At 40.9% G+C, this 26084-nt stretch overlaps 2 protein-coding genes across 2 annotated transcripts; both read left to right on the forward strand.

The window, feature by feature from the left end:
- Positions 1-531: 531 nt before the first annotated feature.
- Positions 532-4041, forward strand: thap12a (THAP domain containing 12a). Its single transcript, XM_027273747.1, has 5 exons — positions 532-563; positions 1180-1297; positions 1525-1623; positions 1731-1767; positions 1866-4041. The coding sequence occupies exons 1-5, from the start codon at positions 532-534 to the stop codon at positions 3677-3679; spliced, it is 2100 nt and encodes a 699-aa protein (XP_027129548.1). The 3' UTR covers positions 3680-4041.
- A 2507-nt stretch (positions 4042-6548) lies between these two features.
- On the forward strand, positions 6549-19169 carry si:dkey-250d21.1 (repressor of the inhibitor of the protein kinase). Its single transcript, XM_010749452.3, has 11 exons — positions 6549-7027; positions 9412-9532; positions 9887-9994; positions 10084-10120; positions 10265-12057; positions 12144-12174; positions 12948-14713; positions 14825-14873; positions 15002-16794; positions 16885-16921; positions 17031-19169. The coding sequence occupies exons 1-11, from the start codon at positions 6942-6944 to the stop codon at positions 18548-18550; spliced, it is 7341 nt and encodes a 2446-aa protein (XP_010747754.3). The 5' UTR covers positions 6549-6941; the 3' UTR covers positions 18551-19169.
- The last annotated feature ends 6915 nt before the right edge of the window (positions 19170-26084 follow it).

Consider the following 26084-nt stretch of genomic DNA (forward strand, 5'->3'; position numbering starts at 1 on the left):
TATTTGATTACCAATTTTTTTGTTTTTTTTTTTTTTTTTTTTTTGTTGCCAAAATGCTCCTTACCCAAATGTTGCATTTTGTAATAAATTTTGCCGCATTATGTAATAAGTTATTACATTTTGACAAGATTATTACCAAATGCAAAAAATCTGCAATTTACATAATATTCTCTGTTAATGCAACCTTTGAATAGTGTACTGATAGTAATTGCTAAGTACTGCTACTAGGCTAATACAGTGATACTAATAATAGGCCTAGCTTTTACAAATACTTTAAAGTAAAATAAAATACAATTAACAAACAAATAAACTATGCTTTAGAATTGTTATTACATAATGCACCATGTTATTACATTTCCTAGAAAATAAAAAAGTTGCAAGTGCATTTTGTAACTTATTACATAATGCGGCAAAATTTATTACAAAATGCGTTGGGGCAGTTTATTACAAAATGCGGCTTTATTACAAAATGAAATTACAAAAGTTATTACATATTGAAAAAGTTATTACATTTTGGACGTTTATTACAAAATGCGGCTCAACAACCATGCAGTAAAGAACTGGTTAAAACATCTACAGCTCATGCATACATGCACATGGTATATTGGTGTATTATTCCTGCAAAGACAAATGAAAAAAGGGGAATATTTTACACAGTAGACATTTGACATGGCACATGAAGAAAAGCACAAGTTGAAAACTGGAAAAAGCAGCGTTCCATTTAGGGGAGCCAGTTCACCGGCACTGTGCATGCTGACACCTAATGGGATGGAGCGTTGGTTAACGAAATTTATTTTCACCTGTGCAAACACATCTGCCATGAACAAGATGTTATTCCTGTTATGAACATTTTTATTGGCTGCTGGGTGCATTTAAAAAACATCTGTATCCATTTATACTTTGCATATTCCTTAAGATAGTCACCTCATTTCTAACCTGTTTGAACTGCTGTTCAAAGGAGTCATCTATCCATCCTTCCTCACCTAACGAAACAACACTGCCTTATTAATTTTTAACAGAGACAGGTGTTATCAGCCAACAAACCTTTAGATTCAATCCCTACCAATAAATACACATTGGAAAAGCGTGCGGCATGTTGTCGAATTGATGTAGCACTGAACCTCATAGTCAAAATTTATATTGACTTTCAAACTTTTTCTGTTTACGCTTTCCTTTCAGGTCCAAGAAGTGGGTTGAAAAATGCCAGAGGCCAGATCTCAAAGACAAATCACCGGACCAGTTGTACAGATACTACAGACTTTGTGGGAAACATTTTGAACCATCTTTGATTCAAAGTGTAAGTTTTCAAGTTGTATATTATTTTGGACCAAATCGTAGAAGACATCCCAGATTATGCAGTGCTTTTAATGTAATTGCCAATCTTTAAGTAAAGGGTTTAAAGGGCTTAATGCAGCCCTGCATGTTATTTCAATAATTATTCAATAAATACAGTATACTGTAAAGTGCTTAGTGAGTATGTGGGTGATGTGGTGTATAATTAACATTTTGGGGTCGATTTTTCAGGAGACTCAGAGTGCAGTGTTGAAGGATGACGCCATACCAACAATCTTTGATGCGCCAAGCCAACTTCAGAATGTGCAGGTGAAGCGCAGTAAAGAGACGGTGAGTAAAATCCATTTTGAATGTTTTAAATTGAGAAAAATGGTTTGTATAATTTGAAATTCATGAATCACATGTTTAAATTCAAATCGATTTATTTATTTTTGTAGACCAAAGATGACGAAACAGAGAGTACGGGGAGAAAAAGTAAGTAGAACTATCAACAAGTTTATTTCTTAAAAATAAAATGATACAAGCAAAATAATTTATTTGGTTTCTATCTTGAAATTGTTTCCTTCTCTTAGAAATCAAAAAGTCTCAAGCAGAGACAGCTAAGGACGATGTACAGCCACTCTCAGAGGAAGAGGAGTACAAAGAGTATCTTAAGTCATTATTTGAAGTTCTTATACTGTTGGGAGAGCAGAGCATTCCTCCAACTGGGCCTGGTGATAAGAAGGACGGCCTCGGATCAACAAACTTTCAGGCAATGCTAGAATATCGCATGAATTGTGGCGATGATGTCCTCATTAAGAGGTACGATGTGAATAAGAAGTGCTTTTCCTCAGGTCAGCTCAATCAGTTGATTGAAGTGTTTGAGAAATACGTACAGAGTAAGCTGGTGGAAGAGGTTAAGGAAAATGGCTTCTTCTCATTGCTTACTGATGACTTGGTGAACATCTCAGGGGAATGGTACCTCCCCGTCTTTCTACGTTTTGTGGATCAGTCTAACTGCCAGCGGGAGAGGTTTGTTGGATTCTTGTCCTTTGAAGGAGACGAAGATGCCTTAGCAGAGAAACTGCTGTCTGAAATGACTGACAAATGGGGCTTGGATATGGGACAGTGTAGAGGTCAAGCCCACTCCTGCTCCGGGACACATTTTAGCAAAATAAAAACGTTTGCTGCCAAGTTGATGGAGAAGTACCCGAAGGCAGTGCTTGCAATAAGATCCACTCGTACATTCAATGTGTCACTGGCGAATGGTATGGCTTTGTCCGGGGTTCAGCTTGTCATGTCAACCTTGAAGAAGATTGAGTCATTCTTCAGTCAGTCCACTTTGCTGCAATTGGAGTTGGAGCACGCCATTTCAATTTTCTACCCAGACAAAGAGGAGAAGGCCAAGGAACTGAAAGAGATCTGTCAATCTGGCTGGACCAGACGACATGATGTGTTTGATGTGGCAGTGGACATTTTAGAGGCGTTACTACTCTGTGTGGATAGCGTGCACGACAACGAAGACATGAGGTGGAATGACCAAGTCACTCACAACGCCTTAGAGATTTCAAAAGCACTGGCTGATTTCGAGTTTGTCATGGCGTTGATCGTCCTGAAAAACACGATGATACTGACACGAGCGTTTGGGAAGAACGTGCAGGGGACAGCTGCCGATGCCCACTTTGCTTCAACCAGTTTAAAAGCTTTGTTGCACTCCCTGAAGGAAGTGTCTGACAACATCGACGTGTATCACGAGTTCTGGAACGACGAGGCCGTTAACCTCGCCACTGCGATGGAAATCCCAGTTGAGGTCCCTCGCTCATTCTTGAGGAAGAATCATGTCGACTCTGGAGCCATTCGGCCGGAGAGTTACTACAAGGAGCACCTGTCCATTCCCATTGCGAACCATATCATTAAAGAAATGAACGAACTCTTCTGCGAGGACCACCTGAAGGCTCTGAGATGTCTGTCACTGGTACCTGCTGTCATAGAGCAGCATAGGTCTACTGAACCCGAGGAAGAGTGTGTGCAAGTGTTTAAAGATGACATCCCTAATGCAGGATCGCTCTCTGCCGAGCTGCACTGCTGGTGGGTCAAATGGAGCAAAAAGGGCAAAGGCGAGACTTTTGCGTCGAGTCTCCACGAAACACTTCAGCTGGCCGACGTGAAGTTTTTCCCAAACATGCTCGCGGTTCTCAGGCTGATCGGCGTCCTGCCTACCTTGGCTCTGGAGGACGGCTGTGATGTGGCATACAAGCGCTTCCAGATGTACATGGCGAACACGCCAGACAAATTCAAATCAAAGAGTCTTGCTCTCTTGAACGTAAACTATGATGTTGGGTACAATCTGGATGCCATCGTAGACGTCTACATGAAGACATACCCGGACAGGGAGGAGACATCTTAGTGTGTTGTGATGTGGTAGCTGCTGGACCGATGATCCACAGCTTTGTAAATAAGTCATGCAAACATCCTTTTTGTTTAGTAATTTTTCTATCCAGCCTTCATACTGAAGGAATATCTTCTCTGCATTGTGTTTCAATCTTTTTCATTACATTCATTATGTTCTTACCGTTTGTCTTTCATGCTGTTTTCATGTTCTGTTTTGGGGAGCGAGTATTGACCACTGTAAACTTTTCAGGGTGGGTGTGAGTCCTGATTCCAGTTATATGATATAAGTATTAGGTTAATGCTCCCGTTAGACTTGTTAAAGTGTGTCACCCAATCTTCTGCTGAATATGTTAATAAAGAATCAGAGGTGTTTCATAACCTTTTGTGCTCATCATTCTACATTTTTATGCGTTTATCTTAGCTCTGTTTTACAATAAGCTCCATTAATAACTCAAAATCCAGAACATGTGGTCGATTTTACACACACTGGAATGACGTTTTAATTTTTATATTCATCGATTTATTTGATTTGTCTAGACTGAAACAGCTTTTCCCTTCCAAGTCAGATTTAGGAAGAAGACGGGTGGAAGGTGGATATGACAGCCAAATAGCACACACCAGACTATAATCTGTTAAAGATGTCTCCTGACAATGAATCACTAATTGATGAGTCCAGTTTAAATTGCCTTCAGGTACAGTCAATAAAGCTCATAATTCTTTGCTCTGCCCCTCATATCTATGATTATCCATCATACCCTTTAGATATTAAGCCTGTGATTGGACTGTATGTTTGCGACTAAACGGCTGAGCCACTGTCCACTCAGACTTCCACTATCTTGTCTGGCATTAATTCAATCTGATATGATTGAAATCCACTTGGCACAATAAAGCCATAAAGTGATCCAGACATTTCATTTGTTTTGCTGAATTTAATCATTTTCATGTCGACATTATAGCAGCTGTGATTAATAACGCTGATAATAGGTGATATTGTTTCAGGCTATTTTCAGTGTGTTTGTCATTGTGAGATGACAAGTCAAACTTTTTTATATAACACATGTTTATATAAGACATTTTATCACATGAGGACACTGATAGGAACAAATAGACTGTTGGCAGTGAATGTATTTCTATATGTGAAAACTCTAATTTAAAAATACATCTTTAATTACACACTGTTCTGTAGGATCAGTGCATGGTTACATAATTTCATGGGTGAAAATGTAAAATCACAGATGACAAAAGGATGCATGGTGTGATTTAGGACCGGATCAGATTTCCAGATTTATGATCTGAAGAGGTGGGATGTGTGTCCAGGGTCTGTGGAGGGCAACAGTAAGAATAACATGAACCAAATCTGCTTACAAACTATGAAGAAGAGGAAGCTGCGAATCCAAATCAGAGAGTATCGAGTCGAAACAAGAGAATAACTGCAGTTCAAGATACTGACAGAACTGTCAGCACTACATGTGGTTTAAAAGTGCATAACAAACATCAAGTAAAAGTATATTGAAGATCAATAAATCAAGTATTAGAAGACATAAATATACAGTATATATGTGCTTTTAAATTTCCTGCAAACCTCAGCATCCTGCAAGAGTCCAGGCCAGGAGGAGATGGAAGATTGCAGCCAATCACCTTGCAGTCTGCCCTTGTCCAAACGGTGATGGAGAGGTGCAGAAGTGCACCATCATTGTCCTTGGCAGGTTGAACTCTGAGCTCCCACTTGAAGGTGATGGACCTCAATCTCGGCTGGGAGACTGATCTGTGTTTTCAGTGTTTCTCCACTTCCTAAAGTCAACTGGAAAATACATCGAAATTCGATTTGATTTGTCTTTGTCTACTTCATTTTTAAGATCTCAGTGGCAGAGATCTGTCTCTCTCTCTGCAGCAGCTCGGGTTTAGTTTGTGTTGGTTTTGTATTTGAGTTATTTGTTTCCTTCACAGTAGGCTGGATTGTTATGATATTATTTATTATCTATCTATCTAGGGGCCACGACTGACAGGGGCCCCAAAAAATAGGTAAACACCAATATAAAATGATTAAACCATCATCATTGAGTACAGTGGTCCCTCGTTTATCGCGGGGGATACATTCTAAAAATAACACGCAATAAACGAAATCCGCGAAGTAAGTTTTACAATTATTATACATGTTTTAAGACCGTAAACCCCCTAACCACACACATTTATACACCTTTTTACACGCATTTTGTACAGTACTCCCTTAGTTAATCAGGACGCAGAACACGTGCGGTTCTCCCTTAGCCAATTTAGGATGCAGAACACAATGCGGGTTCATACTGTACAGTACGCTTTAAAAAAAAAAAAAAGCATGCAAAATTACACTAAAAAAATCAGCGAGTCCGCGAAAAGCGAACCGCATTGTAGCAAGGGACGACTGTATATTTCAAATATAATAATGAAATTATTTTTATTCCTTTGTCTTTATGTGTTTTGGGCAGTAAAAGTTAAATAAAAAATTTGCCTTTAGCACATTTTTACAGTGGCTTTTAATCTTGCATCAAACAGTGAACTGCACTATGCAGACTTGCATGCATGTACAAATCACCAGCAGTAAATATTGTGCTAGTACTGGTATTAAAACAGTTGCAAGCCTTTGATTAGAGTTCTGTAAAGCTTTTGATGGGATAGTTAGGTCCTAGAGATGTGGGGACAACAGCTGCACAGAGGGGGGGCAATTTGATTTTTTTGTCATGGGGCCCAAAATTCCTGGCTCCGCCCCTGAGCCCAGGTCATGACAATAGCATATAAGTTGATATGTGCACACACACACACAACAGAAGTATATTTAGTCATGCAGACTGCCCTGGTGGTAGCCTGGATTTCTGTAGCATGTACCTGCATTTGAATGTAACATAACGGGGTGGGGGGAGTCATCTTGCCCCCTGACACTCTTTGTCCGGACCTGTTGGTGCCATCCTGCCCTCTCCTGGTTAACACCTCGCACTGCTCAGCCCAGTTCCTGGTTGATGGGACAACACGCTTTCGGCTCCGACGACTCTTTTCTGGCTTTCACCGCGCACACATCAACATCAACTTTTTGTTTTGTGAAAGCATGGATTTAGTCGGTTCTTAAGCTCACGGACGGGACACAAAGCGACGGTGGAGACATTGAAAGTGTGTCTGGCTGCAGGATTTCTCCTCCTTTTTCTTTCTTTTCTCTTTTTTTTTGAGGCATGGCTGTGTGAGACTTGCAAACAGCCCGAGCTAGAAGCTAAAAGCTAAAAGCTAAAGCTACATTGCGGGGTTTCAAAATGACTGACTGCTGCGCCGCAGCGAACTGTGACTACCAGCCGGGAAACTCCACTCCACTGTTCAGCTTCCCTCTGGATCCGGAGCGGTAAGAAAAGATTCAGCTCGTTTGTTTTTGTTTTGGGCGAGATGAATGTGTTAGCACGTTAGCGGCTAACATCACGTTAGCCGCTAACAGTGACACAACTCTGTGGAAAATGGCGCAGACTAAACGTTAGAGAGGAAAAAGTCCGAAAGATGAACTCCGGCTCAACTCAGTCAAAGCTCGGACACGGACAGCGACAGAAGACTCACGGCTTCTCTGGGAGTTTGTTTTAAACGAGTGGGGGACATAGTTAGAAACTTTTTTTTTCGTGTGTGTGTGTTTGTAATTTAGCTTATTCGCCTACACGACACAACTACCGACTAACACCAGTGTGGCTGCGGTTAGCGTCCATTCATAGTTTCTGTTTAGCTTCTGTGTTTTTTTGCATTGTAAATAATATAAAAAGATAAATAATTAAATACATATTTAATTGCTTTTAACAGGTGAGCTCCTCATGAATAAACAGCAGTCTAGCGCCACCTCTTTTTTTTTTACCTCCTGACTGTGGCTGTAGTTTTGATGATCGGCGGTTCGATCCCCGGCTCCCCCCAAGTGTCCCCAAGTGTATGAGCTCCTAAAAGTGATGATGAGCACTTTGCATGGCAGCTTAATGCATAACAAGGGTCTTAATTCTGAATCTGAATCGCTTTATTGGCCAGAATTTGACTGTCAGAATCAGAAGTACTTTATTAATCCCCATAGGGAAATTGTTTTTGTTATCGCAGCTCCTAAACGGTAAGTGATAGCAAGAAAACAGTAGTAAGAAAACAAAACTTTAACAATATACCCTATAGAATATCCTATTTTAAACAATATATACACATGTATGAGTAGCAGTTAAATAGAACCAGTAACAGTAAAAAATAAAACAAGTAGCACTGAGCTAACAGTGAGATATGAGATAAATTTAGTTTTGAAATAAATAACAGTTAAAAAGAACCAGTAACAGTAGATTGTGACTGTGAGACTGTGCTCTCAGTTGTACATCCAAGTATAAGTACAATTTAAAGGACAAGTAGACGAAAATATAACATAAAAACATGAAACATAAGACATAGGAAATAACTATATACATATTTAAAAGGTGTATATATATTTTGTGTCTTTGTGTCTTCAACCTTTTTCAGCCTTGGACGAGAGACAAGCACATGTCACATTTTAAGCCTTGCTTATAATAACTTTTATATTTACTTTTATTCACCTTTTATTTCACCTTATTAACCCTATTTATATGCTAGGTTATTAGCCTATTGATAAAACATTTAGGCATAATGGAATGATTTATAAATATTAATAGTTTTGGTAAAAAGTAGCTTTTTATTGCATATTAATGCTTGCCGTTTACTCATCATTTTTGTTATATATATTTTTTTTTAATTCTCACAAATTATTTTGGTGAAAATTATCAATTATTATGACAAAAACTGGCGGACCTCCTAAGAGATATAGATAGATGAGAATATGTACTGTAAAAGCACTCAGAAGACTAGCAAGGCACTCTATAAGTACCGTCCATTTACTAATATATTCAGATATATAGTGCAATAATTGGAGCTGGCTGCTGAATCTGTGAAGAGGAAATGCAACCACCTCCAAACCAGACTGATAGATGAGTCTCCAAATATTTCATGTCCAAGTCCTGCAGTGAGTTTGGGTGTTTTTTAGCTCCTGTCCTCTTACCCTGTCTGTTTTCAAGCGGGTACCCACCTAATAATGTATTGTGCATGCATGCATGAATGAAATCAGTTGACACAAAGAGAGGGAGATGGATCGAAAGCTTCATCTTCCACCTCTGAGGCAGGCTCATTGTTGCAGACATGACCTCTTGTAGCGTAACAGCATGATGCACTGCAGTGAGCATCAAAAGCATCTCCCTCAAACAGAGATGGGTTTGGATGTTTGTCTAAAAATGTGTTTGAGCTGGCGTTTAGCCAGCGGTGATGATGAAGTCTTTCAACATAGTAACTGGCAATTTTAAAGTTGTTTCAGTCGCCAACTAAAAAAAAACGTGCAGAGTATCTGCATGTAGTATCTGCATCAGTTCACACTTGTTTTTTGCACAGTAAGCACGTTGAACTCTCTGAATTAAGAAAAGTATCTCATCTTATTATTTCATATTCAATAAATATTGGTATTTTTGATGATATGATTTTGATTCTCTTCTCTTTACGTTTTACAAATGTCTCCATGCTCACAAAAACTAAATTTCTGCCTTGCAGTGTCGAAATTGAAGCAAACTGTTTCACAAAGCTTTGAGAGTTCATGTCATTTTATTGAATCATTATTTTATATACTTATACAGCATAATCTACAGAGATTAGGTTTTTTAAGTCCATGTTTTTTTGACCCCAACAATGTTTGCCTTTCCCCCCCTCTTTATCTTCCAGCTGCAAACAATGGCTGAACAACTGTTGTCGTCCAGACTTGGCGTCAGAACCTCCGGAGCAGTTGCATATGCTGTACAGGCTTTGTGCAAAGCACTTTGAGCCTTCTGTGATCTCTCATCAGGTGAGAAGCAAATCTGTTGTATATTGTTGTTATTATTCAAATTCAACAAAACCTCAACAGTGACTACACCCATGAAGCAAATCACAGCTTTGTATCAACTCCACTCAGATACAGTGTCGGCAGTGACTGAGCATTCAAAGCTACAGGTGTACCAAATAGAGATGTAACTTGGTGTATGCCAGTAATTATTTTGTTGTGTTACCCAGTGATGCCTTGTGCTGCTTTGTATACTGGAAGATTCTTTAAGTATGAGAATCATATGGCTTCAATATGTTGGTAGCAAATAAGTTATTTCACGCAGAATATTGAGTATAAGTGTGAGTGCTAAGTGCTTTTTGTTTTTTGTTTTTTCAGAGCGCCTCCAGTTGTGTCTTAAGGGAAGATGCTGTTCCAACAATATTTGACTTTACAATGGCTGTGAATAATCAATCAGCCTGCAACAGGAAACGAGCTAGAGACCCTGTAAGTGTTAAATTCAATGTTTACATTTATTCTGCTTAGAATTTACACTGAAATTGCAAATGTGTAATTATCCCTCTCCATTCATGCAGTCGGAAGAAGAACCTACATCTGTGAAGAAAACAAAAGGTACAGTAACTGGTCCCTTTTTATTTAAGCCCCTTGAGATTTTGTGTGTGAAGTATTAGCCCTTGCTGTACATATTGTGATTTAATTATCAAATCTAAGAATCATCTCATCCTTTCAATCATTTTTTTTTCTCTTTCCTATCAGAAAACAGAACAGGCGAAGTTACTGAGGTGACTAGAGAAGTATCAGGAGAGAACAGTGCAACACCTGAACTGCAAAAAGATAATGAAACCCAAGAGGATGTAGCCAGCTTCAAAGCAAAAGAGACTCTGAAAGTCTATTTCAAGGAAATCCTGGCACTGACTGGATTCAGCATCAATGGCGCAAACGCAGATGAACCGATCGGAGGCGCGAGAGGTCAGCAGGCTCTCAATCGTATCTGCGTGGAGAAAATCGACAGGAAAGAAATCCTCCAGTTCAGCGAAGACCTCATGCGGGAGGAAATCCAGAACAGCCTCAGACTGGCACGATTCTTCTCCATTCTGCTTCAAGATGTGACGAATATAGAGGGAAAGGAGCAGATCCCAGTTTTCATCAGGTCTGTCACAATAGATGGGTTCCCACAAAAGCACCTCATCGGGTTCTTGCCATGCGACCTGGATGCAGAGAATCTGTTTTACATGCTTCTCTCAGAGTTGCGAAACAAGTGGGGACTGAGGATGGAGCACTGTAGAGGACTGACTTATCTGGTCACGGGCAGTGTGTGTCAGAAAATGCGCGACCTTACCTGCAGGATTCTGCAGGAGTTTCCACAAGTAGTCCTGTCACCAAGTGACCCATATGCCTTCAACATATGGATTATTCGCTGCATGCCAGTGCCCTCCATTCAAAGCGTTGCAGACACTGTAGAGGAGGTGGCCTCGTTACTCAGGAGAACCCCAGAGCTGTGGAAGAGATTGGAGGGAAAGATCCAGATGACATACGGGCATGTTAAAGGGGAAGCAGACAGGATCAAGGCAGCTGTCAGTGAGAATTGGGAATACAACACTGATGCCTTCCAGACCATGTTAGATATTCTGGAGCCATTCCTGAACTGCATCAATGAAATGATCTCAAAAGTAGACGAAGACACTGCTGAGCAGATGGCTAAGCTCAAGCCAGTTTTGAAGAATTTCAATTTCATCATTACACTTGTTGTTCTGAAGAACACCCTCTGTTGTGTGAGCATACTCAACTCGAGTCTCAGGGGAATAATTAGCATCAGCAGTACCTTGCAGTACACAATTTCCAATGCCTTAAAGCTGGTAAGCAAATATCAACAGGAGCTTGCAATATTCCACAGGAAATGGTTTTCAGACGCAGTCGGCAGGGCAAAGAAGTTGGGAGTGGAGGTCACGAAACCGGAGGTGAACCAAGAAGACACAACCGAAACGCCACTGGAGGACTTTTACAGAGAAACTCTGAGCCGGCCTATCTTGCTGTACCTTGTTGCAGAGGTGAAGAGAGTATTCAGCACAGAGATGGTGAGGATTCTCCGATGGCTCGCATTAGTGCCATCTTACATGGCTGATCACAACTTCAGCATCCGCAGGGATAAAGTAGCAGACGCCAACTTGAACAACCTTGCGAGGCCCGACACGTTCTACGAAGAGCTCGGTTGTTGGGAAGTGAAGTGGAGACACGCAAGCAAGCGCAGGATCCTTCCAACCACTGTGTTCGCTACACTGAAGATTCCCGATATTGGGTTTTACCCAAATGTGCAGAGCTTGCTGAGAGTGTTGGGCACTGTTCCGTGTGTAAACGCAGAGGCAGATGTCTACGGCCAATACCATATGGTGCTGGAGCGGTGCCACTCCTATCTGAAAGCCACACCAGAGGACCAAAGAAAATGCAGCATGGCATATGTCTACGTGAACCAAGATGTGCACTTCAGTGTTGAACAAATGGTGGAGTCATATGTCCAGAAGCATCCAGACATTCTGCAGTTGCTGCAAATCGTGAGTAGATTGTCCTCGAGCAGAGTACTATTGAAATTTCATTAAAGCAACTATTCTACCTGAAATTACAAAATTTTATTTTGCAGGACGATGACACAAAGGAGAAGCCTCCCCAAGGTAAGAGGACATTGAAATATATTTATTTATAGGGCTTTCAAATACTATCTATGACAGAGGCTGAGACAGCAGTTGCTGCATACATATATTATCAACACACAAAGTGGACCGCAGTGTAACTGCACAGACTTCATGATATATTTTTTTGAAGTCAAGAACTGTAACTACATTTATTAATCATCTAAAACTGAACTTTGTTATTTAGTCTGGTGACTGAATGATTAGCATATAGTGTACTCACCTTACCAGCCAGATATGTCATTCTAGTGCTGGACGGGTGGGATCTGTGGTTTTATACCAATTTTGACCACTTAAGTTGTTTTTATTGATTTGACTGAAAATTAAGGAACTATTTTTGTTAACGTTTGTAACTGTTTTCCTTGTGAAATAAACGAGTGAGCAAGTATGATCAAACACCTGTTGAACAAGCAGAGCACAAACATACAGCCACTCTGCAAGGGCAAACCGCTCTTTCTACGTCCGTCCCCTTCCTGATTTTGATCACTGACATTCATGCAGTCAATAATTCTGACGGGGAATCATTCATAAATTCAAAAAATATTTAGCACTCTGATGTTCCTATAACAGGGTAGTACTTGTGTTTTTATACTTGACAGTCTGGCAGATTGTTGCAATGCCTTTAGGGGGTGCTAGAAAGCTGTTGGTTCAAGTGTTCAACTGCCATCTTTTAATATGCACATATGCAAATGTTTTTTATTTACTAATGTGTTAAATTTGTAATCTCACACTATTATTCCCACCTCTCATTTTAGTGGCATCCCATGGGAACCATGCTGAAAAGGACACTGAAGAAGAATTACAATTCATAAACCTAGAGATGGATGCTGAAAGGCTTGTTGAGATGAAGTGTGCAGAGACTGATAGAGAAGCTCTTAAATCGGCTCTGCAGGCTGCAGTGACCGCTGCATACAGCAGTCAAAGTAGGAAACATAGTGACGCTTCTGCTCAGGATGGAGAGGTCGAGTATGTGACCAAGTCTGAAATGAAAGAAGTTCTCACTGTGTGCGAGAATGCTGTCAGAGAGGGAATTCTCATGGAAGTAGGGAGTTCATTCTTTTCTTTGTTCATTGACCGTGTTGTGAAATTTGGGGAGAAAGACTACCTTCCACTTTTCCTCCGGTTTGTGGACAGTTTTGATGTCATGCGATTGGAATTGATGGGATTCCTTGAGGCGGATCTTGATTGTGATGCTATGGTGGAGCGTCTCATGGACATGGTTACAGTCAAGTGGCGTCTTGATTTGAATAACTGCAGAGGTCAAGCATACCTAGGCTCTGGCGATGTTTCTTACAAGCTGAAAGCATTTGCCTGCAAAGTTCAGGAGAAGTATCCTCTTGCTATAAGCACACACTGCTCTTCCTACTCTTTCAACACATGGTGGTCAAAATCCATCCCAGTGCCTGCTGTTAAGAGGGCTCTGGATACATTTGAAGAGGTTTTGATGTTTTTTGGCAGCAGCGCTACTCTACAAAAACAGCTAGACCATGTAATAGCCTATGGTCTGAGAGAGAGCTACGAAAAGGTCCAAGAGTTACAGGGGAAGTTCTGCACCCTTTGGCAAGAGAAACATGATTCTTATGAGGTGTTTGTGCAGATGCTGGAGCCCCTAGTTGAATGTTTGGAGAAAGTCAAAAACAACCCACAGAGATGGAAATCCTTTGTGTCTGAGCAAGCTGGGGGACTCCTCCGCAAGGTAATGGAATTTGATTTCATCATTGCAATGGTGGTCTTGAAGAATGCATCCTCCTTTACCAGAGAGCTGAGTGCAGGTCTCCAGAAAGACCACTTCAGTGCTGCATCCCAACTTTGCCAAATCAGTGGTATTGTGGCCACTCTAAACAGAGTAAAAACCAACATGAAGGTGTTTCACCAGAACTGGTTTGATGAAGCCTGTGCAATGGCACAGAGTCTAAGAGTGCAGATTGAAGTGCCTGAAAACGCTATGCCAAGAGACGGCATGATAAAGCCAGTCGGTTTTTACAAAGATGGCTTAAGTGTGCCCCTGGTAGATAACCTCATCAATGCTGTGAAGGATCATTTTTCAGAAGACCACAAAGAAGCTCTCAACTTCCTCTCCCTTGTTCCCTGCTCAGTCACAGTGAGTTATATGTTTGAGAGCCTGAAGTCAAAGCCTCCCCTCTACAGCAGTGATCTTCCTGATGCCGATAACTTCTTCACAGAGCTGTGCTGTTGGAGAGTAACGTGGAAAACAAAAGTTGCTTCCGTGACCATCCCAAGCTCAATATTTCACACTTTGCGTCTGCCACTCATGCAGTACTTTGGGAACATCAATGTGCTGCTGAGGATTATGTCCGTACTACCCAGCACAGCACTGGAGGACTGTGGTGTTGTAATGCGCCACAAGAAGTTCCAAGACTACCTGCGAAATACAAATCCCAAAGACAGGTCTCCGTGCTTGGCTATGCTGCAGGTGGGCACGGACTTCAGCAGAGACCTGGACCACATGGTGACCCAGTGTTTGAAGGTTACTCCTCAAGCCTTGGAGGGAATCTGTTTGGTACGTGCTTGTATCATCTAATCAAAAAGGCTGTTACATTTATAGTATGTTTGTATTTTATTAATTTTATAAATGTCAAACTAATTTTTATTTTCATGGATGTATTCACAGGATAAAGAATCCAAAAGTCTCACCAGGAACACTGAAAATAACATGGAAGGTATGTTTGTTGAGATGTTTTTTGCATTACATTACAAGTTAAATAAGAAATAAGTTCTTGTATTTGCCATAATTTGAATGTTTTTCATCATTTCTGTTGTGTTGTCTTTTTCCCCCTGCTATACTTAGTTGATTGTATCAAGGAGGAAACTGAAGATCTTGACATGCAGCAATCTCCTGACAAGATTGAGGACCAAGACATGAAACCAGCAGATGAGAATGGGCATGCAGGGGATAATCGTCAAAGCTTGGCAACGGTATTCAAACTGGCTGCACTACTGGGAAAGAAGAATAGCAGTCTCATTGACCTCTCAGATGAGGACAGAGAGATTTTCATCCAGGAGCTCAGCATGTGCCATTGGTTTGGAAGTCAGAGCAAATGCACACCTTGTATAGGTGATGATGAAATGGTGAAACTCCTCATAAATGGCATCAGAGACGTCATACTCAAAGAAATACAGGAATCGCCATTCTTCTCACTTATCACAGACAAACCAGTGAAAATTGCCGACAAGACGCACCTACCTGTTTTTGTCAGGTATGTTGGAGAATCTGCTCCAAAAGTAGAGCTCATGGGTTTCTTGCCATTTGATGAAAACGGTCATGTTGATTCACAAGCAAATAACCTTGCAAAGATTCTCACTGAGGACTGGGGCTTACCAATGTCTCAGTGTCGTGGACAAGCATTCATGCACTTGGGCTCAGGTTATCAAAGCCTGAAGAAAATGTCTTTGGATTTCCTCAAGAGCTACCCACTCTCTGTTGTAACACCCAGTGAGTCTTGTGGTCTTGCCCATTGGCTGGCAGGAAGTGTGCCTTGCCCTTCAGTAGCAAAAATGTTGGATATCACAGAAGACCTGTTGCTGTTCTTTGATGAATCTCCTTGTCTTGAGGGACAGCTAGCACAGGCTGTTGATGGGCTTTTGAATATGCCAAGAGAGGCCCTGGAAGAAATACCTGAAACGTGTTGCTCGAGGTGGAAAAAGAGAGAGGACTTCTTTGACATCCTCGCTGACACATTAGAGGGCATCCTCAGCTGCCTAGATGCTGTTAGCTCTAGTGCCATAGGCTCCAAGTCAATGCATGCGCAAGTCCTCTCTACTGCTCTGAGAAATATGGACTTCATCATTACCCTTGTGATTTTGAAGAACGCTTGCGCTCCTCTTCGTAACTGTAGCACTGTCTTCCGCTGTGGAAACCCTGCTGATATTCTCTGTGAAGTGGAAAAAATCCCCTCGATCATAGAGACTCTTAACAAGATGCTAGAAAATGTGAGCACTGTGCACTCCACTTGGTTTGAGCAGGCGTTCCAGCTAGCAACTAAAGTAGCTCCTGAACAAGTGTGCTTCTCGGAAGAAGCCAACAGCTACGAATCTCCAGAGATATACTACAGAGAAAATCTGAGTGTTCCCCTCCTCAGAAGTCTCGTTGATGAAATGAAGTACAGCTTCTCAGACAGTCACTTGAAGGCCCTGTCAGTTCTATCATTGCTGCCCTCCTGCAATCCCATTCTATCAGAGTACACAGACAAGCCATTCAGCCTCTACCTTACAGATCTTCCTGAGCCTGAAGCAGCCGAGCAGGAAATCAACACCTGGGCCTCTGTCTGGAGCGAGAAATACCAGGATGTTGCTCCTCCAACATCCATCGCTGAAACACTAGTCCATCCTGAGTCGAAGAGCCACCCAACTGTGACCTTACTGCTTAGGCTAGTAGCTGTCCTGCCGAGTGTCAGCATGGAGTGTGACCTGATGAAGACCACTCTGAATTCCATGAGGGACCTGTTAAAAAACACTGTATGCAAAGGGAACAGAATAGACCATGTGATGCTCCTCTCTCACTGCACAACACTGCAGAGACTACCAGAGGTCATTGAGAAGTGTATTGCAGTTGATCCGGAGAGCAGTCACTGTCTTTCCCAGGTAAATTTAAAATAATTCTTAAAATAGTTAATCTTGTATAAGTATTCATTTTTACAGCCATTCTTATAAGTGTCTCATTTACATTTTTAGGTGATGGGAACTTTACAAAGACAAAAGTTGGACAGTGGTAAGTGATCTCAAGTTTAAATTATAACAAGACAAATGTTAACCAGAAATTTGGCAGTGGGTAGGTTTGTATCTGTTGCATTAACATCTATTTTTATTCTTTAAATCAGGAGACCAGCAAGCACCAACAGGAGCACATTCCCCCACTCAAGCAGAGAAGCCTGCTGATGGAGAGGTAAAATTGGCTGATGAAGTGATGCTGGAGGTCACTGAAGGACCAAGGAAAGCAGTGTCTTTCTATGAGCCACAACTGCGTGAACAAATCCTCAAGGAACTCTGGGACTCTCAGTTCTTCACATTCGTAACTGAGCAAGCTGTTGAAATTGACAGAGAGCTCTATGTGCCGTTGTGCATCAGGTACCTAAACAAAGAGGACATCCAGTGTGAGGAAACATTGGCTTTCATCCCTTTTGGTGAAGATCCAGCTGTTCTTGCAGATGCTATTGAGACTGCCCTGTCTGAGAAGTGGGGGCTCAACATGGAGTATTGTAGAGGACAGGCCTTGTTGAGTGTTGGCAAAGTAGGAGCTCAGATGAGAGCTGTGAGTGTAGCTATTGCTAAGAAGTACCCACAGGCTGTAAGAACTGTCAGCTCTGCTTTGTCTCTTAATGTATGGCTGGCTAGATCCTCTCCCGTTGAAGAAGCAGCAGACGGAGCAGTTCTCATAGGTAAAATATTGCAGTGGCTCACAGAGGATGTAGAACGCCAAAACAAACTGGAAGACATGATCATTCACGTATTCCAGCACGATGAAGGAAAGGGCAATGAGCTGAGAGACCAACTCATCAAAAACTGGGAGAAGAGTCATGACATGCATGAGGTGATGGTAGAGATTTTAGAAGCTGTCATGCTCTGCTTGAATGAGCTGAAAGGGGAAGGAAGTACTTCAAACCAGCAGCAAGCATCACAGTTCTTCGATGCAATCAGAAACTTTGAGTTCATCCTATCAACAGTGGTGCAGAAGAACATTTTGAGTGTAACAAAAAAGCTAAGTCAGTCCCTTCAGGGTAAACCCTTAGATATGTTACTTACTGTGAATAATTTGCCCGATCTCAAAGCCTCCCTCAGTAAACTCATGAGTGATATTGACACCCATCACAAGTCCTGGTTTGAGGAAGCTGTTGCACTGGCTTCTAAACTCCATGTAACAATGTTGCATTCAGTGCTTCTAGAGGCATTGAGTGACTTTTACAAAGAATCAGTAAGCACCAGAGTTGTAGAGCACTCAATAGCAGAAATTGACGACCTCTTCACAGACAAGGTATTGGATACCTTGAGGTGTCTGGAGATTGTGCCTTACGCAATGTCCAAAGTAGAAACCAGCATTCTTAGTGGTCTTGTGTTCCGCCTGTACAAGGAAGACTTGCCAGATCAGGTCTCTCTCCATTCGGAGATGAAGTCGTGGAAGGAGAAATGGTTGGATCCCCTGGCAGGCTATCTCCCCACGACTGTGCTTGATACGCTCAAGACGTCACAGATCAGAAGTTTTAGTAACATTGAAACGCTCCTAAGACTCCAGGTCATCTTGCCATTCTCAAGGAGGGAGAGCAACTTCAGGCAGGGAAAAAGAAGCTTACAGGAGTTCCTACAGCAGCAAAAGCGATCCCTCGCTGAGCTACATCCTCTGTAAGAGTCGCAGGTCTTCTGTCACAGCTAGCAGATTTGAGCAATGCGTTCGAGATGTCACCGCCACCATACTTAAGAAATTATGTGTTTCAACCCAAACCCTTGAGGTCCCAAGTTCTGAACTCAATATTTCTGTGTACATTATTGATCTAAATTCTTTGAGATTTCCTTTTGTTGTTATCCTGCAAACCAGTCCCTACGTTATGTTTTGATTTTGTTTTTTATTCAGTAGTTTGTACAGTTGTACTGCCCAATGGGACCAATGTCTTGGCAAAAAAAAGCAATGCTCCACTGACGGTTATCAATGCTTGTGTGCCTTGATGCAAAACTAATAATTCACCCATGTATCATGATAATACAGATGGTAAAGAATGTCCCATTGGCGTTGACTGACTTCTGTATTGCTGTCATGAATTCATTATAATTATGAAATTGCACCCTTACCTTTCCTGGGCACAAATAGAAGTGGTTAGTTCCATTGTGTCTTCTTATGATTTCCCCATGTTTCCTGTCTCTTTGCAGGAATGAATTTGCTGTAAACGTATCTTTGAAAGAATGTTTCCTTAATAGGAAAACCTTCATATATATTTGTCAAAAAAGTAATAAAATGCTCCAAAAAGATATATATTTTTCTGTCTTTTGTGTTTGCCTTTGCTGCCCATGCTAGATGTGCAGTAGGTTTTCATGTGTTGTCCGTAGTCATGTCTGCAAGTTAACACAAGATGGCGCAATGAGGCTTTAATTTACCTGAAGAGAAGGTGTCTGAATATGGTAAGAAGAGGCACTCTAAATAGATGAATATACATATAAGTTTATGAACTAGGTGTATATTTTGTGCTGCTGAATCATACACCTGCAGGGATGTATTTGCAATAATGTTTAGCTGCACAGAAGGAAGAGTCCTAGAGGTTATTTGCTACAGTTCATTAGTAGTATCAAGGTTGTAGAACTATTTCATTCCTCTCAGTGCTACCAAAGATGCATAACCACAAAGAATCTCTCAAATTTTTTAAATACAGTTAAGGAAGCCAACTTTAGACATATGTGATAATAACATGGGGCCTTTCAGTCATGTCCTCTAAAGGTTTGTGAATTTGCAATAAAGGCTGCCACTGTTAATGATTGCTGACTGAAAATAGGCAGTTCACCCTCTAGTTTAGGTCATGATGTATTTGTATAAAAATGTCTTGCATGATTCACTGACTGACCAACAAGGATGTGGGTTTAGAGGGAGGGTTATTAAGGTCATATAACCACTACACTATCTCTAGATATCTGGTAAATATTTATTTTACAATTACTTTTTGTCCTGAAAGTGTAAGGTCTCAAGCAATCCCTGGGTATGTGAGATAGACAGGGTTGACTAGTATTTCGCAGTAATGCAAATCATCGCTTTCAGGCTTCATTGTTACCATTGTGGTTTGGTTAATATGTAATTTCTAAGAACAAGTCTAGTCTGTTGGTCTGCAGTAGGACAGTGTCTGTCTTTCTTGTCAATTATTTGCTATGAATTCCAATCTTGTGTATAAGCCTTTCTGAGACAGATTTCAGTAACCCCCTATACTGACAATTAGAAATGCTGTATCTCTTACCATGTATATCTTTATTTAAGCCCTAAATTATTACTTTCTGTAACTGTTGGCCAATAGCTATGCTCCTCTGAAGGTATATATTTAAATCTGACAAAAACAACTGTGATAAATTGGATTATTATTTTAAATCATTGCACATCTCAGTCTCTGTTCTGCTGTATTCCAGTTTTGTATAGAAACACTGCAAAATAGGCTGATCTGAGTGTTATTAACTGACTGAAAATACACTGATTCGATACCCGAGGGATTATTTAAGTCAAGTTAAAGGCATGATCCCAGTTTATCCACGGACAAATTAAAGTTTGGACCTGTCTCTGTAATATATTAGATATCCTGCAGGTTTCATGTAAAGAAAGACAATTATGCTACTGTTAAAACCCGGCCATATAAATACATTTTGTGTTTGTTGACATGAAGCCATCTTATCTTTAACACTGATAACCCCACAGAGTGCACTTTTTAAAGAGACATGTATTCTTCCTGTGAGCTGTAACAGCAGATGCCTCCCTGACAAAGCCCTGATTGTCGGTGCTCAGCTCAGTGTGAAAGGAGCATCTCCATGTCCCCGCTCAGCTGCTGAGCAAATGGATCTGTCTCCGCTGTGGGACACCAGCAGCAGGAATCACAGGCCTGACTTTAGCCATGTGCAGCACAGGAGCACACCGGCGTCGTCTCATAACCCCATCGCTATGCTTTCCTGCCAAGAGCTACATACCTCCTGGAAGCTGTGTTTTATTTATTTACACTTTGATGTTGAAGTGGACATTGTTACAGTTTAAATCTCAGGTGCTGCCTCTGTGTTTGTGAGCATGAAGAACACATCCTCCATCTCTAAGCAAAACAAGGTATTGCCATAATTGACCCGTGCACCAGGTTTCCTGCTGGAAGTCAAGGTTCTGCACTGATGTAAGACCCGTGGCACTCTGTAATCATGTCCATACACAGCCAGGATTTAACTACACTCTGGAGGGGAAGACAGAGGGCTTAAGTGGATTTTATTTCAAGGTTCCCTTTCAAGGAAAATTGGCAGCACAGGCCAGAATTTAGATCCTCCAAGCATTACCAGCTAAACTTTTGGTTTTAATTATTCGTATAGACATCAACTTGTTGATTGTAAGCTTAAGGAACACTTAATTTTTACTTAATATTGTAAAGCCAAAGGATTTTAAACTGTAAATGAAATATGCGGGATTGTGTTTGAAGAGCGTGTGTAACCAAAACAGTAGTGGGGTGTATAAGAGATAATCCAATCATACAATTTATTCTATGCCCATGACCTTCACTTGATTGTTTGAACTGACTCCGGTCCAAACAGTGCTCGGCGCCCTTTCTTGGACCTGTCCAAGAATATACATTTATTTGTTCCTGGAACATTTTCACAGAGCGATGGGCATGCCTCTTGGAATTTCAAATGCTTTTGTAATCCTTAAAGAAGGAAGCTTTAATCATTTATAAGGATGCTCTTGTGCTCTCACGCCTCCACCAACCACAATCTAGAGGGCTAAATTCATAAGAACCAGATGTATCTGCACAATTTATCTATTGTGCTGTTTAGAGGCCTGCAGCCGGGCTGGTGCCTGTCGTCCAATTCCTCTATCGCTCTTGAGCTTCGTGTTTACTAGTGCGAGCAGAGAAATGTCTGTAAATTAATGGAACGCCCTAGACTCTGCTGAAGTCATCACCCCACCCACATGGTTCACCTCAGGCCCCTCTGCCCTCAACACCTTTTGCTCCTCTTCACCAACACCTCTTCAGACGCAGCGATATGGCTTTGTACAGTGTTATAAAGGATCTGTGCGAGACAGTGCTGCCGCCCTTGACGCTGGGAGACTGTTTTTATGAGGGATGATATAATTCACGTTTTAATTTTTTAAGTGATGTATGGCTGAGTTTTTAATTATGAATTATACGAGATATACAGCAAAGAGACAGACACTGATGATGTCATGAGACGAATCCTGCAGCTGCTCCATAGACAGTAAATAATAAAACAAATCCCAAGACGTTTTAGCGGATTACAGACAAATCGTCTAATTTACAGCACTACGTGCTAGGATTGGGAAAAAATGGAATTCGTTCATGAATTCTTGGTCAATTAATTAAATCCAAATCATGTCACCTGATGTGAAATCAACAATTAAAGTCTTTATTAACGACTTTGAAAAGTGAAGTAGAAAAATGTAATGAAACATCTGCTTTATTTAAAAGGGGTTTTCCCGCTAAAGTGTGTTTGCTTGTTGCAGCTTTTCATGCAGTGAACGGACTGATTTAACTCCGATTTATGACACTTCTGATGATATGACAGGACTGTAATGTGCTTGAGTAGTTGTGTTACTGGAATCCACTCCTCTTTTGGCTGGTTAAACCATAATCTAGGCAACTTTCATACCCACAGCTCAAACCAGAACAGTGATTTTGTTTTGTTTTTTCGGGGAACGACCCCCGAATGCCGGTAAACTCCCAGGGTAGTGCACGTGTGCCCAAAGGCTTTGTGCAGGAACGTGCAGTTCACGGTGTAGGTGAGCTCCAGAGGACCACATGACGTGTTCAAAAGTGCCACCCATCTGTCACTTGAAAGAGCTCTGTCCTCAAAGCACAATAGAGGCAGAGGTCATAAACAAATGGTACACAAGAGATACGGTTCCAGTCCAGACAGATTGGACGGAGCTTGTTGTTTCTGTGGCGATCCCCACTGTGAGGGGGGGGGACTCCAGGAGGTGATGAGATTTTCACATGGCTAATCCAAAGCGGTCACTGTCCCTCTGTGGGTCAGATATGACTTTGTTGTGTTTTTACCCTCTAGGAAAAATGTTGATGACACATAATGTTCTTATTATTTGTCAATAATCAGCTGGCAGCAGAGCCATGTGCCACTCAGTGTTTGGTGGAAGATAAGAGGCGAATGGAAGACTAACCGTTACAGATATGGTTCACTGATTGTTTCCATTTGAAAGCTCCCTTTTAAGTCCCTGCTTTATTGTATTTATTGTGGCTGTTAATCAAACTCCTGCTTTTAATTTTGATTGGAAGATTATTTATGGTCAGATGGGTTTAGCTGGTAATGGAGGACAGGCAGGAACAAACGTACCTCATCACAGAGTTGAACTTTTATTAGTTTATCATTGTGGCTTGCTCGTTTCAGCTTTTGTTAAAATCAAAATTAAAGGGGCTAAATTTAAAAAATAAAAACACGGCATTGCACTGATGTTCATCTTTTTTTAGAGTCTGATTGGGTCTGACATTAAAACTGAGCTAAGTTGAGAACATCTACTTGATTTTTTTCCCCTCCTGCCCTTTGAATCATCTTGAAACATTTATTTAAAACAAGGGGAAAAAAACTAATTATATTAAACATTTTCTTTTGCCAGCTAAGTCACAGATGCATTTACACTGTTCACTGGAGCCCAGTTTGGTTTTATACGTATCCTGATGGGAGCATGGGAGTATTTTCCAGAGGCATAATAGTAACTCTGCACCCATTCAGAGCTCTGATCCTCCTGGGTGAAAGTTGAGTGTCCTTATTTCCCCTCCTGGTGAGCCTCCACATTTGTGATATTGGCTCGATCCTCTTGAGATTTAAAAGACAATGGCTCAATGCTGTGAGGCCACAGAATCATTCCTCCCAAACATTAACGCTGTATTCAGCCCGAGCTGCTGGGCTGCTTCATTCAGCTCATTTGAAAATTGCATATTTTTCTGTGACAAAATTTTTGCAACACAAGAATTATGATATACAATTTAGACATGCTGGTTTTTACACCAAAATAAATTACAGTTTCTACTTATTTACATTTTGGCTTCTTGAAATTATTTTTTTTGAGGTTAAGATAATTCATCTAATTTACTGATTGTTTGAACTCGTTTGAAAATAAACTTCCAGCTCCGACTCTAAAATAATAAATGCAAAACTAAAAATGTTTTTCGCTGTAATTATAGGACGTCTTTATAGGCACGTCGTAGATTTTCTTCAGTAATCTCTCCGTGTCAGGCGCTGACTATTGTGACAGTTAAAAAATACAAAGTAACTGTAACATTATCTCCGGGTTTTAATCGCAGAATATCTATCATAACTCCTGTCTGATTCTGCTGTTATGTGACATGAGTTATTTCATTATCATGAACTCCAGCGGCTCGCCTGTCTCCTTTCAGAAGGTGTCTTTCGCTCTCTGTGTTGTTTGGCAGGTGAGATGTGAAGATCAAGGAGGCTGTGTGTTGATCCTAGCTCAGGAATGGAGAGCCTGAGTGTAAAAAAAAAAAAGTTCTCTGTAGACGGGCCCGGTCCTGCTGGAAGCTCCACGACTCCCACACACACGCTCCGACCCGTGTGCCCATTCACAGTTGACTGCCATGTAAAACACATTGACTCTCTCTGGAACCAGAATCACGGCCTTACTGTAAATAAGATGCATACATATGTTGCTATCATGCCGTGCGGAAAAAAAAAACCCTGTTTTGGCCGACACAAGATCTGCGTGTTCCCAGAGGAAGAAGGCTTGTTGTGGTGTGTAAATGTGTCTGCTCTAGAGACAGCATGACAACACCTGATCTGCTGTTCCCGGTGGAGCACTAGGCCAGCTATGTTAGCTATACCGGTTGCAAGGTCAAGGTCTGGACAACAGCTCACTATTGCCTTTGTCTGAGCGCTGGAGGTGCAGCAGATTCTCAGGGAAACTATAGATTACTTTCCCACAGCTGGCTCTGCAGCGTATCGCTTACAGTGTGGTTAATATTTTAGGAAATCAGGCAGTGCAGGAGAACTCTATGTGACTTTAAGGTTTTCTTAAGGTTTTAAAGGACATATGTTGGATGTAGCATTTGTGTGTGCCACACTATCGTGTTACTGCTATTAAATTGTATCCACGGTAATTAAAAAAATAGAAGTTTGTCTAAAGTGTCACAGTGAATTCAGAGCATCGTTTACATTTCAAATATGGAATTATTCCAACGTCAGATTCGCTTCTATCTAAGAGACACATCATACTTCAGTGCAGACAGACAGAGAGTCTACAGCTATGACATTTCCCCTTAAACATAACTTTTTAAAAACATTTATTATGAGGTCGGTTTTTCTTACACACGAGACAGGCTGTGGCAATGTCTTCCCACAGCCGCGTCACTGCAGTTTCTGGGTCTGAGCACGCAACGAAAAAGAAACAACAATGTCTTAATGTAAAACATTGTTTCTGAATGAGAGTGGGATAAAAAGCATTAGACATGGAGATTTCTTCGGTAATTGTCGTTGAATGATTCAGTTGTTCCACATTTTTCCGTAGGGCTGAACGTTCGACAGACAAAATCAACAGATAAAAATGATGTTTTGTTTCATCGCAGCGTTTGGGAAAACAAAAACGCCACTTTTGCCATTTGTTTGGGGCCAACGCGCCCTTGTGTGTGTGTGTGTGTGTGTATGTCTTTATGTCTTAAAAAAATCAAATATACTCACATAACTAACAAAACATGAGTGTCCCATTGTGAACGGCTTTCCCTCAAATTATGAATATTGCTGTATTATTTTAGTACAAATAATATTATTAGGGTTTCAGCTGGAAAAAGACAACACGAGTATCTCCAAAGAAGAATTACAAGCAAAATTATATATAATTGAGTTTTTATCAGAATAACAACCATTATTCTAAATTTTTAAAAAGCATATTTTACATTGTTTACATATTTTACATGTGTTTACATTCAATCTAATATTTCATAGCCATGTCATATGATGTATAGGCATATTGGCTACTATTAAACATAATGTAAAGGTCACTAAAGAGTGTTCTTTGAGATGTATTTTTATGGGAGTAGCCTGTATGATACCAGATCAGCGACTATTCATCATCACAGACACACTGGTACTCAGTCCAACCTCCCTGTGGGAATATTATGAGACTATTTTCACAATATCAGTCCAACTGCATTACAGTGTGTACGAGGAGCACAGCTCTGGTC

This window comes from Larimichthys crocea, chromosome XXII, assembly GCF_000972845.2.
Source record: "Larimichthys crocea isolate SSNF chromosome XXII, L_crocea_2.0, whole genome shotgun sequence".
Taxonomy (NCBI): Eukaryota; Metazoa; Chordata; class Actinopteri; family Sciaenidae; genus Larimichthys; species Larimichthys crocea.

Excerpts from the sequence above, each read along its gene's own strand:
- thap12a (XM_027273747.1), top strand. The coding sequence starts at position 532 with ATGCGGCTCAACAACCATGCAGTAAAGAACTG. Across the intron at positions 564-1,179 it reads AACCATGCAGTAAAGAACTG|GTCCAAGAAGTGGGTTGAAA; the intron begins GTTAAAACATCT and ends CTTTCCTTTCAG. Across the intron at positions 1,298-1,524 it reads AACCATCTTTGATTCAAAGT|GAGACTCAGAGTGCAGTGTT; the intron begins GTAAGTTTTCAA and ends TCGATTTTTCAG.
- si:dkey-250d21.1 (XM_010749452.3), top strand. The coding sequence starts at position 6,942 with ATGACTGACTGCTGCGCCGCAGCGAACTGTGACTACCAGCCGGGAAAC. Across the intron at positions 7,028-9,411 it reads TTCCCTCTGGATCCGGAGCG|CTGCAAACAATGGCTGAACA; the intron begins GTAAGAAAAGAT and ends TTTATCTTCCAG. Across the intron at positions 9,995-10,083 it reads GGAAACGAGCTAGAGACCCT|TCGGAAGAAGAACCTACATC; the intron begins GTAAGTGTTAAA and ends CCATTCATGCAG.